The 15,519-nt window shown below is 40.5% G+C and overlaps 1 protein-coding gene and 1 long non-coding RNA gene across 5 annotated transcripts in view; one reads left to right on the top strand and one right to left on the bottom strand.

Annotated features, from left to right (window-relative positions):
- FNDC3B (fibronectin type III domain containing 3B) overlaps window positions 1-15,519 on the bottom strand; it is a 350,839-nt gene that overhangs the window by 32,859 nt on the left and 302,461 nt on the right. For all 4 annotated transcript variants that reach the window (XM_082458921.1, XM_082458919.1, XM_082458922.1 and 1 more), the window contains 3 exons: window positions 13,485-13,598; window positions 13,016-13,165; window positions 7,362-7,642 (listed from right to left, as the gene is read on the bottom strand). In XM_082458921.1, coding sequence (XP_082315047.1) covers window positions 7,362-7,642; window positions 13,016-13,165; window positions 13,485-13,598 — 545 coding nt within the window. The remainder of the gene's footprint in view (window positions 1-7,361; window positions 7,643-13,015; window positions 13,166-13,484; window positions 13,599-15,519) is intronic.
- On the top strand, window positions 501-11,397 carry LOC309659397. Its single transcript, XR_014262780.1, has 2 exons — window positions 501-6,970; window positions 11,270-11,397. It is a non-coding gene; the product is annotated as an uncharacterized lncRNA (long non-coding RNA).

Below are 15,519 nucleotides of genomic sequence, written 5' to 3'. Positions count from 1 at the left end.
TTTAGTTGTATTACTACCACCACTTCACTTTATTACTTGAGGAATTTGCTGATACGATCTATGTTTTTCCCTCCTCTAAATTATGGCCAAGGACCCAGCAATAGCTAAAAGGACTGCCTTCTCAGAAGGTGAGATAACAGCTTAGAAACAGAAGAAAATGTTAATAACCACTGCAGCAAACAGCACTGAGAACTTGCTCTGTTCAAGGGACTATGCTATGGAGTAGGAACTAGTACAGCTGTCCCTCAGTACCTGCAGAGGATTGTTCCCAGGATGCCTGTGGACACTAAAATCCATGGATGCTCAAGTCCCATATATAAAATGGCACAGTTCAGTCGGCCCTCTGGACCCGTGGATGCGGTGAGATGAGTGTTTTCTCTTGTATCTATCTATCTATCTAATCTGTCTACCTATCTAATCTATCATCTATCTATCTATCTAATCTATCTATCATCTATCTATCATCTATCTATCTATCTATCTATCTATCTATCTATCTATCTATCTATCTATCTAGGCCACACCACGTGCCTCTTGGGATCTTAGTTCCCCGACCAGGGATTGATCCTATGCCCCCTGCAGTGGAAGTGCGGAGCCCTAACCACTGGACTGCCAGGGAAGTCCCTCCTCTTGCTTTTAGAGATGAGGAAACTGCAGTTAAACTCAGGTTAAATAACTCCATCTAACTGATACAGTGGCTACTAGATGCTGAAGTCTAGATTTGATACTGTCTCTAATTTCTACCCCAACCCCATGAGGAAGGAATTACTCTATTTCACAAGTGCAGGAACTGAGGCCGGCTAGGTTCAGTCATCTGCACTAATCTTCACAGCGGATATAGGTCAGATCTGGGTGTGAACCTGGTCTTTCTAGGCTCAAAGTCTTCGTGCATTCTGACACACCATTCCCTCCAAGCATAACTTGAGCCAAACGCAGCTTCTAATACAACCAAAAGATAATCTTAATTCAAACCACACTTTCAGTTCAACAACTGCCTTTTGCCAATGAAACAGACATTTAGAACAGTCAAATTTATTTTCACATTATTAAAACAACTTTTGGCCTTGGAATGAACTGCCTAGGTTTTAAAATACTTGCTTCAATTTATTCAAATAACAAAATGGGTTTCAGTAAAAATGCATGGAAAACATTTTTCCATGTAGCTGATGTACTGAACTAATGTTAATCAGTTTTAATGATAAAGTAGCACTCAAAACTGAACTAGAACTGAGGAACTGATCAAATGAGGCCATGTCTTCTAAAAATATTAAGAACTCTTAGTCTAGGAGGCTGAGAAAACTGAACAAGGACTAAGGTAGTTAATATTTCTTTTGTCTTGGGATGAAAAATGCAGTGTGTGAAAATAATTTCCTAAACCCAGTGAGAGCTCACCCAGAACTGATAAAAAAAACAACAACAACAACAACAAACACTAACCTGAGGAATAATTCTAAAAATTCCCCCCAGAAAAAAATGATTTTCAAGTTTTATTAGTCTATCCCAAACCCAAACTTGAGACATTTTCTCTTTAACTGAAGTAACATGTTAATCTTGACATTTAGATAGGATCTGCATTTTTTTTTTTTAACATGCAATGTATATCATTTTCTGAAATCTTCAGCTCTGCAAAGTACAAGGGAAATGGAATTTTGCTTTCCAATTCAGGGAAGTGACTTAACTCTGAGAAGCTCTATCTTGGCCGGACTAATGTGAAAAATCTCTTTAAGTATCTAGAAGTCTGCAATATCCATCAATACACTGATAATACTGATTAAATAAATTAAGAAGTATATTCTTTATAAATTTTGATTGAAAATCCACTATTAAAATATCTTCTAATTTTAGATGCCAAATACATTACTGCTTCAGAAGATCATAGCCTAACATAATGCACTTTACACACTCTCTCTCTCAAATGACACTACGTATGCTAAAAGAAGAATGACTTTGAAAACTGGGGAAGGTGACTTCTCCATCACAATTAGCCGTCCCAGTACTCGGGATGCCTCGAGTGAGGGGACAGAGAGGACAGCCCCCCGCTTCCTCCATGAAGAGTTGGGGTAAGAGAGGCCTAAGAAGCAAAAGATGGGCTTTTTACCCCACCAATCTACCTAATCATCCAATTAAGAAGAGAAAAATATGAAGGAGTAGTATCATCTTCAGATAACTTCTGAGGAAATAATAAATAGTAGCTTAAATACAGAAAACCTCTTTAGGGGAAAAGACGTGTTCAGAGTAAAGTTACTCGGAGAAGGCTCCCTGGAAGGGTAACCTTAGCTAGCTCAGGGTCATCCCTCCCTTCAACCAAGCTACTTCTGACAGCTCCTCAGAGACCAGTGCCACATTCCGTCTCCAGGCACTTAGACTTGCTTTTCTTCGTGCCCTGTCTTGACAGGAAAGAAACCTTAAATGTCTCCTGTGGCTTAAAGGATAATGCCAGATTCCCACACACATTTCTACCTGTAATCTGGTCATAACCCACCTGCCAGCTCCTTTCTTCTCTACCCTACCAGGCATTAGCAATAGATAATTTATTGAGTGCTTACTTACCAGGTGTCAGGTCCCACAGAAGGTGCCTGAAGTCTAAAATATGACAACCCTATTATGTAATTATCCCCATTTTACAGATCAGAAAACTGAGGTACAGAGAGCCTAAATAGCTTGCCAGAGGTCACAGAGGCACCAAGTGAGAGACTCAGGATTGATGTCAAGGCTGTCTGACTCCAGTCCACTACTTTTGAACTACTTAGAACTTGTCTCTTTATAAAGCCCACTTCATCTTGTTAGAATGAAATGATTTATGATTCACTTCTTGACAGGTTTATGTAGTGCTTGACATATACTAAGGACTCAACAAATGTTATTTTCATCCCCATTTTACCTAGCAAAAACAGCACAGCAAACAAATCTACCTTAAGTTTTAGTTATTTGACAGCTCAATATGAGTCAGACATATAATGAGGTTGCCAAAAAAAGTAATCTTAGGCAACCTTACTAACTGCTCAATATGGAGAACAAGGAAGGTGACAGTCTTGCTCTGCTCTGAGCCAGCCAGACCGTTCCTGGAGGTCAGGGCACTACTCATTCAAGAGGCCATCAAGAAACAGAAATCACCCGATGAAGAGGATTGAGGGGGTTATAGAAAACCCATGCCAGTGAAGACAGATCTGAATGAAGTGAAGATGGTTAAGTAGGAGACAGCTGAAATAATAAGATAATGATGTCTAGGCCCTAGGAGTGGGGCTCAGACTTCTGTCTTTTGCAAAACCTCTCCAGGTGATTCCTAAATACATTAGCATTCCAGAATCATTGCTCTAGGGCAGAGTTCTCAAACTTTTAACATGCATCAGAATTTCCTGCAGGGCTAATTAAAGCAAAGAGTGCTGGGCCCCACCCCGAGGGTTTCTGATTTGCAGGCCTCCAGTAGGGCCTGATACATTGCATTTTAATAAGTTTCTAGGTCATGCTGATGCTGCTGGCCCAGGAACCGTGCTGTGAATATCACTGCTCTAGGGGAGAGCCCTGGATCAACTGAGTAGATTCCAGCTATAGAGAGGTTTTGACAAAATATAAGGGAAACTCTGTAGAAACAGAGTTGTCCACGACTGGAATGCACTGCCTGGCAAGTAGAAGCTGAAAGCACTGCTCCATCACTGGAGATGCGCACGCCAGGGTGCTGGGAGGGGGTGACACCAGGCAATCTTGTCTCAGCTCACAAAGCCTATGGCTCCCTGTGGCAGGAAGCATGCAAAGGAAAGCTACGTCTCTGTTTTCAATAACATTTTTTTCTCTGCAAACGAAAACACAAACTCAGTTCTAAGCTTAAAAGTAATGTCTTTAAAAATATCATTGTAATTCCAACCAAATTCTATACAGGGTGTCAGCAAGCCAGTGGATAGTTTGGCAAGCACCAGTGGAGAAGGGATGGATCCATTTTTGTGTCAGTAGGTTTGCTGAAGAGGTGCACATTTCTGTCCCAGCAAGACAGAGAAAGAATAAACTCCGTGTGAGAACAACGTGTAACTGCTAAAGGTTAAAAACAACAACAACAACAACAAAAACCCAAAAGAAACAAGCCCCATTGCCGCTTAAAATGTTTCATTCCACATTTTTATCTAGAACATCATGATCTGTTCACTTATATTTTAACCAATTTATGGGACAAAAAAAGGTGAGGTAAAAGTTGATTGGACTAAAATTATACCCTTAGTTCCCTGAAATACTCATTTTGTATTTCACCACAATTACTGCAATTGTGTTTTTGAAACATAAAAGAACAAGACTATGGGTTGACTGGAGTTCTACTATAGAGAATCCAATTAGGTACTATAGAAATAAAATTCCTTAAGTTGGACAAAGACGACCTTAAATATGAAACATCCAATTTATTTACTGATTGGCCAGCAAATACTCTGGCTAAATCTTTTTTTTTTTTTTTTTTGCCAAGAACACAATATGACTTAGGGCCAAAGATCTGTCTTTTCTAAAGCTGTACATTTTTCATGCAATCTGTCTAAAATGGTGTCTTCCAAGCTACCCTGTAAGGTTAAGAGGTGACATCCTCCCAATGTGACTTTCCACGTTCAGCTCAATATAGCTAGCCTTGCATATTAATACTGAAATGAATTATTTATGCTACATCCATTAAATGCTTTTAAAATAGATTCTTGAGGTTTCACTATCCAAATCTAAGCTCTGTACATTACTAAACCATTTCATCTTCTCCAAAACAGAATTAATCTCTGAGGTACTTTTTAACATGTCTTTAATCAACCACTTATGTGGAAGATATTCTTGATAATTTCCACTGTAACTGGCATTCCATCAATAAGCAAAGATCCCCTACGTCAGTTCCTTCATTTGAGCTTTTGACCTCTAGATTTCTTTCTTGAAGTCATTCAACTATATGCTGACTAATAAACATCAGCGTTCCTCCAATATCAACCTTCTAAAGCCCGTAAAGTTTTATAATCATTTAAGCCACCTTTAAGGTATGCATAATGGCAGGAAGAAGCAAAATTCTCAGGCTGACACCTTGCCCTAAAAGCCCTTTTGTGATTTCTGACCCGAATGTTCAGAGGACTGACCTGAGGATCTGAGTCTAGTCTGCGTAGACATGGGGTGGATCACACTGGACAAAAGACCTTTCAGTGAGCCCTGAGCCACTGGCTTCTTCACAGGTTTTCTGGCCTGAGGAATCCAAGTCAGGCAATGTTCTGGACATGCAGTCTCTTAGAAACAGCTAGGGGATGACATTCACTTGGTCATTTTCCCCCAGAGATACACCTCATGGTCAGGTCTCCTTAAAGCATCATCACTGGGGAATGTCCCTGAGGTCAAGTTCTGGGTTTAATTCACCTCTGGATTTCCTCAGCACCTGATTAGAGTGCTCTGGACACAATGGTCAGTCAGTATTTGGTTAGCAATCAAAGGTGGTGGCTGGTTTTCTGAGACTGGCTACAATGCTAAAAATGAAAAAATGCCCTCGGCCTGCCTCTTCATCTATATTAAGTCATACCGCCTTTATTGAGTTTCTAACTTGATTCCCACTTCAAACCATCCTGATCATTCTGAACCCTGGGTCTTCCTCTTTGAAATGCCAACAGGATTCTGTACAGTGTTATTTTCAGCCTGGGAGGTCACAAACATCTGCTATCTTAGGTTGCTGTTAAGTGTCCCCCAACTCCCTGAGTGCTCTGAGGGCAAGGATAGTGTTTATCACTATTTCATAGACCCTCAGTGCATAAGTACTGCGCCCCAGAGATTTCTTAAAAGAAGGAAAGACTAAACAAAAAACTGTCACTGTTTTGAAAAGCAAAATGAATACACTTATATGCATCATTCACAAAAGACCTGGTAAGAGAGGGAAAGTAGAAATAACATGCTTAGGCAGGATGGAACTTTAGTATCTTACAGCTGTTAAGCTGGTTTCTTTCTTCAGTTTCTGGGGATAAAAAAAGGTAGTCTATTAGATTATAACATTAGAAAACACTGCAGAAAAAAAATAAGTGAAATGATAAACCCTTTTCTAGCAGCGAGTTTACCTGCCTGCCCTTCATTCCCCCTGCCCTACCCCAAGAAGAACTAGTTTTCCAGGGTGAAGATCTTGGTGATGATGAAAATTACAATACATGTTTACTGTGCGCTTGCTATGTACTGCTGGGCTCTATACAAGCATTTAATATTTGTTTGCTTACTCCTTACAACATGCTTTTGAGGTAAGTAATCTTGTTCTCCTCACCCTGTGGAAGCAGCTGGGACACTGAGAGGTTAAGTAACTTGCCCAAAGACACAGCTAAGGACCTGTATCTGAATCTGTGCTCTACTTCACCTCCTTGAGAAGCCGTTTAATCTGACAAAGGGCACTGGACTAACCAGATGGTTCCTGCACTCCTCTAACACTAATCCTAAACTTCTGTTTTGGTCCCCCAGCTATGGCACCCTGGGGACAGAGTTAAATGACTTGAAATCTTAAGGGGCTATGTTGAGAAAAAGGTGTGTGAGAAGAGGAAGGTAAGGTGCTGGCTCCCTGACAGGAACTCTGGGGAAAAGAAAGAATGCAAGTGGTAACTGAGTTTTGCTGGGTGGAGTGTGATGTGACGTCTTTTCTCTGGCCCCTCGTGAAATCCTGGGTAAAAGCTCCATCACAAATGCTCTGTAACAGTGTGTCTGCTTTGGGTGATCAGAAGAATGGCAGAGCCCTGCTTCAGAGGTGGACCAAGTACATGCTGGGGACAGAGGGTGTCCATAGCGTGATGAGTCACAGTAAAAACACGAAGAAAAGTAGTTTATCAAAAAACCAACAAGGGGCTTCCCTGGTGGTGCAGTGGTTGAGAATCCACCTGCCAATGCAGGGGACACGGGTTCGAGCCCTGGTCTGGGAAGATCCCACATGCCACGGAGCAACTGGGCCCGTGAGCCACAACTACTGAGCCTGCGCGTCTGGAGCCTGTGCTCCGCAACAAGAGAGGCCGCGATAGTGGGAGGCACGCGCACCGCGATGAAGAGTGGCCCCCGCTTGCCGCAACTAGAGAAAGCCCTCGCACAGAAACGAAGACCCAACACAGCCAAAAATAAATAAATAAATAAATAAATAAATTAAAAAAAAAAAAGAAACCAATAAGGAGGAATTGATTTGAAATGGTAGGTGAAATTCCCCCTCAAGGGTTAGGATTTGTATCAATTTATAACCGACTCATAAAGTAAAAAGCAGTACAAGTTTTTAAGCTGTATTAGCATTTAGTACTCAAATATATTAAGAGTGACTAGAATTCACCCATTTGGCCTTTAGGACCTGAAGGGTCTGTCGCCCCAAGTGCTGACGTGTCCATGCAGCTTTATTTCAACTTTCCTGCACTCACCGGTAGGTGGTTTCCGGAAGGAGATCTTTCATAACGTGGGTGGTGGTATTGCCCACGGTGATGCTAGTGTCTCCAAGATCAATATTATAAGCAAGGATTTCAGATCCATTATTGCACGGTTCTTCCCAGTTCAGTACAAGGCACACAGAAGGCGGATCAGGATAGGCATTGAGGGTCTCCTCCTCCAGGACACACAGAGTGGAGACAGGGTCAGGGGCAGATGCTGGTGTCTGGCAAAGGACAAGCTCACTGTACGGTCCTGCTCCAGCTTGATTAACGGCCTGAAAAACAGAATAGCGAGACAAAGTCCACATTACCCCATGAGCACATTCTAATGCCTCCATATTAGGCGTTAAATAAATCTAAAGTAACATACAATTACTGCTAGAAATGTAGGTAGAAGTAAATCCTCCACAATGTTCATGTTAATACCACTTTCTAAAAAATACCAATCACATCTTCTCTGCTAATAAGAGAGAACATCACCATCACCGTTTCTTATGAAAAATAGTTTTAAAATAACACTTTATATTTGCATAGCTCACTTCAGTTTATGTATTGTCTTATGCAATCTTCACAGTAACCATCTGAGGTAGATAATATATGGCAGGTATTCTTATCTGCCTTTCACAGAGGAGGGAACTCAAAGTCAAATTAAGAACTCAGGCCCCAGATTTAGATGCCAAGCTGGGACCAAAATTCAGTAATCTGACTTTCAACTCAAGTGCTGCTTGACAAGTGCTGCTCCCAAATTTATTTGTGTAGCTCAGACCTCTGCCCTGAATGCGAGGCTAGTGTATTCAACTGCCTACTGAATAGTTCCACTTAAATGTCAAATAGGCATCTCAAACCTAAGTGTCTGTACAGCGCTAAGACTCCACCCCATCCCTGCTCGTCAAAAACCCCACTGTACCTCCTGTGGTTTTCCCCATCCTTCAGGCTGTTCAAGTCATATCTCTGAGTCACTGCTGGACGTCTTTCTTCCTCTCATACCCCTGCAAAAAGCATCAGCACATCCTTTCCCAACCTAGTCCAACTACACTCTTTCATATCTGGTTGCTGTAATGACCTCCTAACTGGTACCTGTGTCAGCCCTTGCCCCACAGTCTGTATTCACTGTCCCTTCAATGGCCTCTCACCGGATACAGAATAACCTCTGAAGTTCTCAAAACTGCCTATAAGACCCTATCTAATCTGCTCACCGCCACCACCTTCCCAAAGAACCCAGGACCACTCTGCCTTCATCGTCTACTACCCTCCCTCTCACTCCCTCTCCTCCAGCTACACTGGCCTCCTTGCTGTTCCACAGGGACACTAAATGCTCTTACCTCAGGGCCTTTGCAACTTGCTGCCCCTTCTGTCCACACAGCTTTTCCCCAGACATCTACACAGCCCATTCAATCGTCTTCTCAGGCTTCTCTCGAGTGTTGCCTTTTCAGGGAGACCTCTTCGAACACCATATTAAAACTTATAGTCACCTCTACCCCAACTCCCGTGACCCTCCTCATTTCTTATTTCCCTTCTCTGCTTTTATTTTCATCATAGCATTTGTCACCAGAATAGTATATATTTCATTTAATTACTCCCTTGATTAGAATTTAAGTTCCACAAGGGCAAGGCTCTCGGGTTCACTGCTGTAGCCCTGGCAACTAGAACAGTACCTGACACAGAGTGTGTGCTCAATAAATGTTATTAACAATATTTTTTTCCTTATAAGAACATTTGGGGACTTCCCTGGTGACGCAGTGGTTAAGAACCCGCCTGCCAATGAAGGGGACACGGGTTCGATCCCTGGTCCGGGAAGATCCCACATGCTGTGGAGCAACTAAGTCTGTGAGCCACAACTACTGAGCCTGTGCTCTAAAGCCCACGAGCCACAACTACTGAGCCCACGTGCCACAACTACTGAAGCCCGCGCGCCTAGAGCCCGAGCTCTGCAACAAAAGAAGCCACTGCACCACAATGAAGAGTAGCCCCCGCTCGCCCCACGCGCAGCAACAAAGACCCAACGCAGCCAAAAAAAAAAAAAATTGGCAACCTCCTTACAAAAAAATGAAGGTGAAGTACTCTAAAATCTCGTTTACTTCATGGGAGAGCTGATGAGGACAAATTATAATACAAAAGGAAAGTAGTCTGATCTCTTAAATCAAAGGTTCACTATAATGCCTGTGTATCAGTTAACTTCAAAGAAGCAAGCTAAGAGCATTCATTTGCTATCAAATCACTTTTGAAACCTTTCTGTAATATTTTTTTACATCAAGTCCCATTTCATGACAACACCAACTTTCTTTCTGGTAAAATTTTTATGTCACAAATTAAGAGTACAGTAAGTCCCCTACATATGAATGAGTTCTGTTCTGAGAGTGCGTTCATAAGTCCAATTTGTTCGTAAGTCCAACAAAGTTAGCCTAGGTACCCAACTAACACAATTGGCTATATAGTACTGTACTGTAATAGGTTTATAATACTTTTCACACAAATAATACATAGAAAACAAACAAACACAAAAAATAAAGAAAACATTTTTAATCTTAACAGTACAGTACCTTGAAAAGTACGGTAGTACAGTACAACAGCTGGCATACAGGGGCTGGCATCGAGTGAACAGGCAAGGGGAGTTACTGACTGGAGGAGGGAGAGGAGGTGGGAGATGGTAGAGCTGAAGGATCGTCAGCAACAGGAGATGGAGGGCAAGCTGCAATTTCATGTGAACTAACTTACGTGACTGGACATGCGAACGCACGTTTGCAACTTTGAAAGTTAGCAACTTGAAGTTTCGTATGTAGGGGACTTACTGTATGTATTTAGAGATTTTATTTTTTGGATACAAATTTATCACAGGGGCAGAAAAATAAGACACTGTGGAGCCAACTTTCATATCAACTAAGGCTTTAATCACCATGTAACAGAAGGAAAAGAACATGGCTTTTAGAGTTGGAGCTTTGTTCACATCTGGATTCCATTATTTACTAACTGTGTGATCTTAGGTAAATTAACATCCCTGTTTCCTCAGATGTAGAATGGGGATAGTAACATATAATTCATAGAGTTATTGTAAAGATTAAATTTGTTAACATGTCAAATCCTGGCAGAGTATATCAGGCCAGCTGTCAGTGCCTCACTTCCCTCCTTCTCCCTGGGAAAATCAAGAACAAAATAGCAATAGCAATTTTCCTAAATTTTCCTAAACCAATTTTCTTAAAACAAAACAACAACGAAATACTTTATTTTGAACTAATTTTAGACTTACAGAAAAGTTGCAAAAATAGTGCAGAGAAATTTCCATATAATCTCTCACCTTGCTTCCCCTAATATTAATACCTTACATAAGTATAAACCAATGATCAAAACCAGGAGATTAACATTGGTACAACAGTATTAACAACGTACAGACCTTATGTAGTTAGAGTCAAATCTTACCAATTTCCGATAATGTTCTTTCTCTATTCCAGGATCCTGCCTAGCTTTGTTCTATGGAAAATGCTTTCTCGAGTTATAACACTTATTATATTACCAGTTTACAAAGGAAACAATTCAAAAAAATCTTACTAAAATATAAGAGTATGTCTGTAATATACAATATGCTTCATGTGAATAGAATTACTTGGGTACATGGTAAATAAAATATTCAAACAAGAAATGTTCCACCCAATTTTTATAAAACACAGTATAGGTATCACAGTGATTTAATTTTTAAGGCACCAAATAGTCAAAAGAATATTCATCTTTGGGCTTCCCTGGTGGCGCAGTGGTTGAGAATCTGCCTGCTAATGTAGGGGACACGGGTTCGAGCCCTGGTCTGGGAAGATCCCACATGCCGCGGAGCAACTAAGTCCGTGTGCCACAATTACTGAGCCTGCGCGTCTGGAGCCTGTGCTCCGCAACAAGAGAGCCCGCGATAGTGAGAGGCCTGCGCACCGCGATGAAGAGTGGCCCCCACTTGCCGCAACTAGAGGAAGCCCTCGCACAGAAATGAAGACCCAATACAGCCCAATAAATAAATAAATAAATAAATAAATAAATAAATAAAAAAGAATATTCATCTTTAACCTGACTTTGTAGTAATGTCAAATGAAAATAATTCAGATTTGGTCTATAGGTATCAAGAAATCAACAGAGGTTGGGGAAACCCCTTTCCTGGCAATACTTTTTTAGCATAGGCTATCCCCTTCATAGGGTCTGACTCATTTTATGACAATTAAGTATAGACACTTGAAAATATTTACTATTGTTGACAGGGAGGCAAGATTATTATGCAGGCTCTATTCTTACCAATGTATCTTTTAAAATGCAGTTTTGGGAAGTTGATGCTAAGTGACAACATATACCCCGAAAGGAAGGAAAGGAAGTAGAACATTTTAAAGAGACACCAAAACTCGTAAAGCAGATTGAAGTTGTTTCCTGTGATGGCAGACAGTTTTTATTTATATGCTGCCTTGTTCCGAAAACAGGAGCGTAGCACATAATTTAACCTCTTCCCAATGACTCAGCATCGCTGTTAGAAAGGTCAGATAACGTGCTATGACCCTGACTCACTGACGAATGGTTAATTACATCCCAGGCCCTCCATTCTAGAAGGAAAGTGTGTATAATGAAAGAGTTTAGCCAGAAATGTTCATGACAAAACAGACTTCAGAATTCAACAGAACAGCTTCAGTTGATCTGGAAAGTTAACTTAAGAAGGGAATATTTTCTCCAAAGAGGCCCGAGGCCAGAGACACTGAGAGTAGATGGGCTTGTAAAAAGCAATATGATCCATGACTTAAATCAGGTGGAAACCTAAATCTGGCATCTTTGCTTCTTTATCTGTTTAAATCTAAACATGTATGAAGAAAGAATTCTTCAAGGTCAAGAACCACAACTGATTAATCTCTGTATCTCTCCTTTTGATCATCGGGATCATCCTTTGATTCTGGCACAAAGTGGTGCTCAAGAAATGTTACTGAACAAATGGAAAGAAATGAACAAAGAACCCTGTTTTCTCAGGACAATATGGTTTTTCAAAGGAAAAAAAAAAATTTACCCAAGTCAATAAAATGAAAGTAAACCCATGACTATTGTCACTCTTAGGGGTTAGGCTAGGAGCCAATTATTCTTCATGTTATTCTATTTGGACACCCAAGCGTAAGCTTACAGATAAACCAGCCTTGTTAATGGTCACTGGGAAGTGGGAGGTGGGTCCTAACGATTGAATGCAGACTGGTTCTAACTACTCTAGTGTTTGTTTTTGGCTCCATTTAACATCTGGAATGGGAAGTTTTAAATGTTTTTTGCCTTTTGTCTAAGTGGCTTTCCCACCGAAATGTGCATCTCAGAAAATTCAGACAGAAGGCATCTTCCCTAAGGAGCTGTGCCACCTTTGCCTTGGACTCGGTCCTTTATTCAGTGAATTAACCAGCAAGCAAGATGCAAGCATGGTGAGAAGTACAGTGGAGATGATTCTGGTTTTGTTCCTACTTTTTAGGACCTCTTAGAGAAGCAAAAATTAACTGTAAAATACCAAAACAATTACATTTATTTTTATTTAAAAGAACTCTTTTTTTCCATATCGCCCCTCCTGATGGCCTCCATCACGAACCTCTGAGTAAGTTTCCCAAAGAGTCTATCATGGAACACCAGTATTTGTGAGAAATGTCCGGACGGTGTCAGCCTACCTGTAACCTACAGCAATACTGCGCAGCAGGCAACAGATCCCTCATTTCAAAGCCGGCGTCTGTCCCATGATAAATGAGTTCTAAGGATTCTTCATCTTCTCCCCACTCCAACCTGTACTCTGAGATATCAGCACCAGAGCTTTCAGGACTCTGGAAAACAGAAATTTAAGTGGTTAATTTCACTGAGAAGAAAATCCTATGATGTTTGTGTTCAATTAACGAAACCGAGAAAGAGAGCAACATGCCTTAGGATATTTCAAATACATGAAAAGAAAAGCATGAAAAAGATACTCAATTTCCTCTCAATTCTGACCAGTGGTAAAATTTCCATAACTCCTGGCAAGCGCCAAGGCAGATGACTGTGTAAAACCTATATGTGAACTTAAGCTTTGTGGGTCCCTCATAACTTGCACTGGGGGGCAGATAAAGTAGAAGAAACAAACTGATGCAGAACACGTGCCTGACTTACCTCCCAACTCACTAGGACACATCCATCAGGCGTAAAAGAGATACAAGGTGCTTTGCACTGTCCAGGAGGCCCTGCGGCAGTGGTAATTTCTGAGACATCAGAATAGGGACCATACTGAAAGAGAAAGACACATGCGTGCTTGTAGGGGTGTGTGTGTGTGCACGCGTGTGCATACAACACAAGCTTATAACCAAACAAGGGCTAGGCTAATGACATCATCAATACAACTGATTAAAAGTATTACCTAATGGTGTTCACTTTCAGTTGAATATGTAGGTTTTCTTCTAACATACATTCCCTAAGTAGTAAATGTCTATTTTATATATATATATATATATATATATATATATATATTTTTTATTCAAAAGGATTAGAAAGTTGGTTTACTAAACATTTTTGTTGTGACCTAAGAAACAAAAAATGCTGACTTTTGCTACATCACAGCATTCTGCTTTAATTTCTCAGACGGCTTCAAAGAAAACTAAGTCAGATGCACACTGCAGTTTAATTTTTAATGCATAAAAATCTTCGTGGAATTGTTGGTTATCAAATTTTGAGTATTTCTTCTAGTTACTGGTATTTTCCATTTTGAAAACCAATGGTCCTGCTGTTAATGTTTTCTCAGCATGTCTCCCACCATCTCAACTATTTTAAGGTTTACACTGCACTCCTCTCCTCCACCACCATCAGTGACCACACTGCTCAGAGCCAACCACCGCTACAGATTTAAAACACGTCGAGAGAACCATCACCACCATGTTAACAGTGGGATATGTGATACTTCAATGAGTTGGGGCAAAGAGTAAAGTAATTTTCAGGTTAATGAAGTATGTGACTATGTTTTTCAAAATGGAAAAAAAAGATTAAAAAAAAACCCCAAAATCCTCTCACATTTTCTAACAATATAACCTGCAAATATACTGCGGGTGGGGGAGAAGCTCTCTGAAGTGGACCACAGAAGGTAATTATGAGTCAAAATATGGTTAACTTCCAATACAACAGAACTTAAAAACAAGGCTGAAGATACTTTCTTTATATGATAAATTAGTGAAAGGAGAGAGAAAGTAAAACTCAAGTCAGTCCAGTTGCACATTTATCTTTATCATGGCAGAAATCCTCTGAAAAATTGATGGGGAGAAGCACCAGATCAACAGTAAAATAGGATTTCTTCTGCAGCATCAGTGATCATCACCATCCATCCTCCTTTTACTTATAAAAGTCTGGGTGCATAGGCTTTCTTATCTTCTCACCAATACATTTTTATTGTCTAGTTTTGTTTGCGTGTGTGTGTGTTTTAATTTAAATACCTGTATCTGAAATTCTTTCCTAATGGGCAATTAGAAGAAATCCAGCTCCTGTTAAAGGTTTGTGATCATACTTCAGACCAAATGTTTTCATAGTCAGCGTGGCTAACACGAAACGGACTAAAGACAAACATACTTTGCGTCTGAAAGGCGTGAACAGGACCACCGAGAACTAGAAGAGTCATTGTCAACTTCTTGTCACTGTCAGTGGGCTTTCTTACTTGTAAAAATCTCATCAATTAATTACATCTATTTATCTGCATGGAGTGCATCTATACACACCACTGGCACTCTGTGGGGCTTTAGCAGTGGTTTGCTCTACCCTTCTACCTTCTTTTACGTTTCTGCCCATCTTTGACACACCAAAAAGCCCTGTAGTTTCTGGGTCACTTCACTCTCATTATGAATTGCCCCCCAATCCATATCACTCTGCCATTAAAAAAAACAAAAACCAATCACCTTTGTGGATATAATATAGACATACTCTTCCAATCTCTAACAGCCCACCTCGACAACTTCAGATGGAGTAGTATGAAGGACCAGAGAGTTCTACAGTTTTCACTTGAAATAAACGAAAAAAAAAAATATACTGGCCTCCCTAGCCTCTACCCCAGTCCAGTTTTAAAAACTGACCTAAGACATTGCTGGGTAATTTAGACAATATGATAAAGAAATATTATGTAGTCCTAGTTTCCCATAACTGATTTATACAGTCGATGAGAAAATAGGAA

The sequence above is a fragment of the Balaenoptera physalus genome (assembly GCF_965194825.1).
Source record: "Balaenoptera physalus genome assembly, chromosome: 4".
NCBI classification, from domain to species: Eukaryota; Metazoa; Chordata; class Mammalia; order Artiodactyla; family Balaenopteridae; genus Balaenoptera; species Balaenoptera physalus.
Note: the sequence above shows the minus strand (reverse complement) of the source record. Positions and strands in the feature narration are given on the sequence as shown.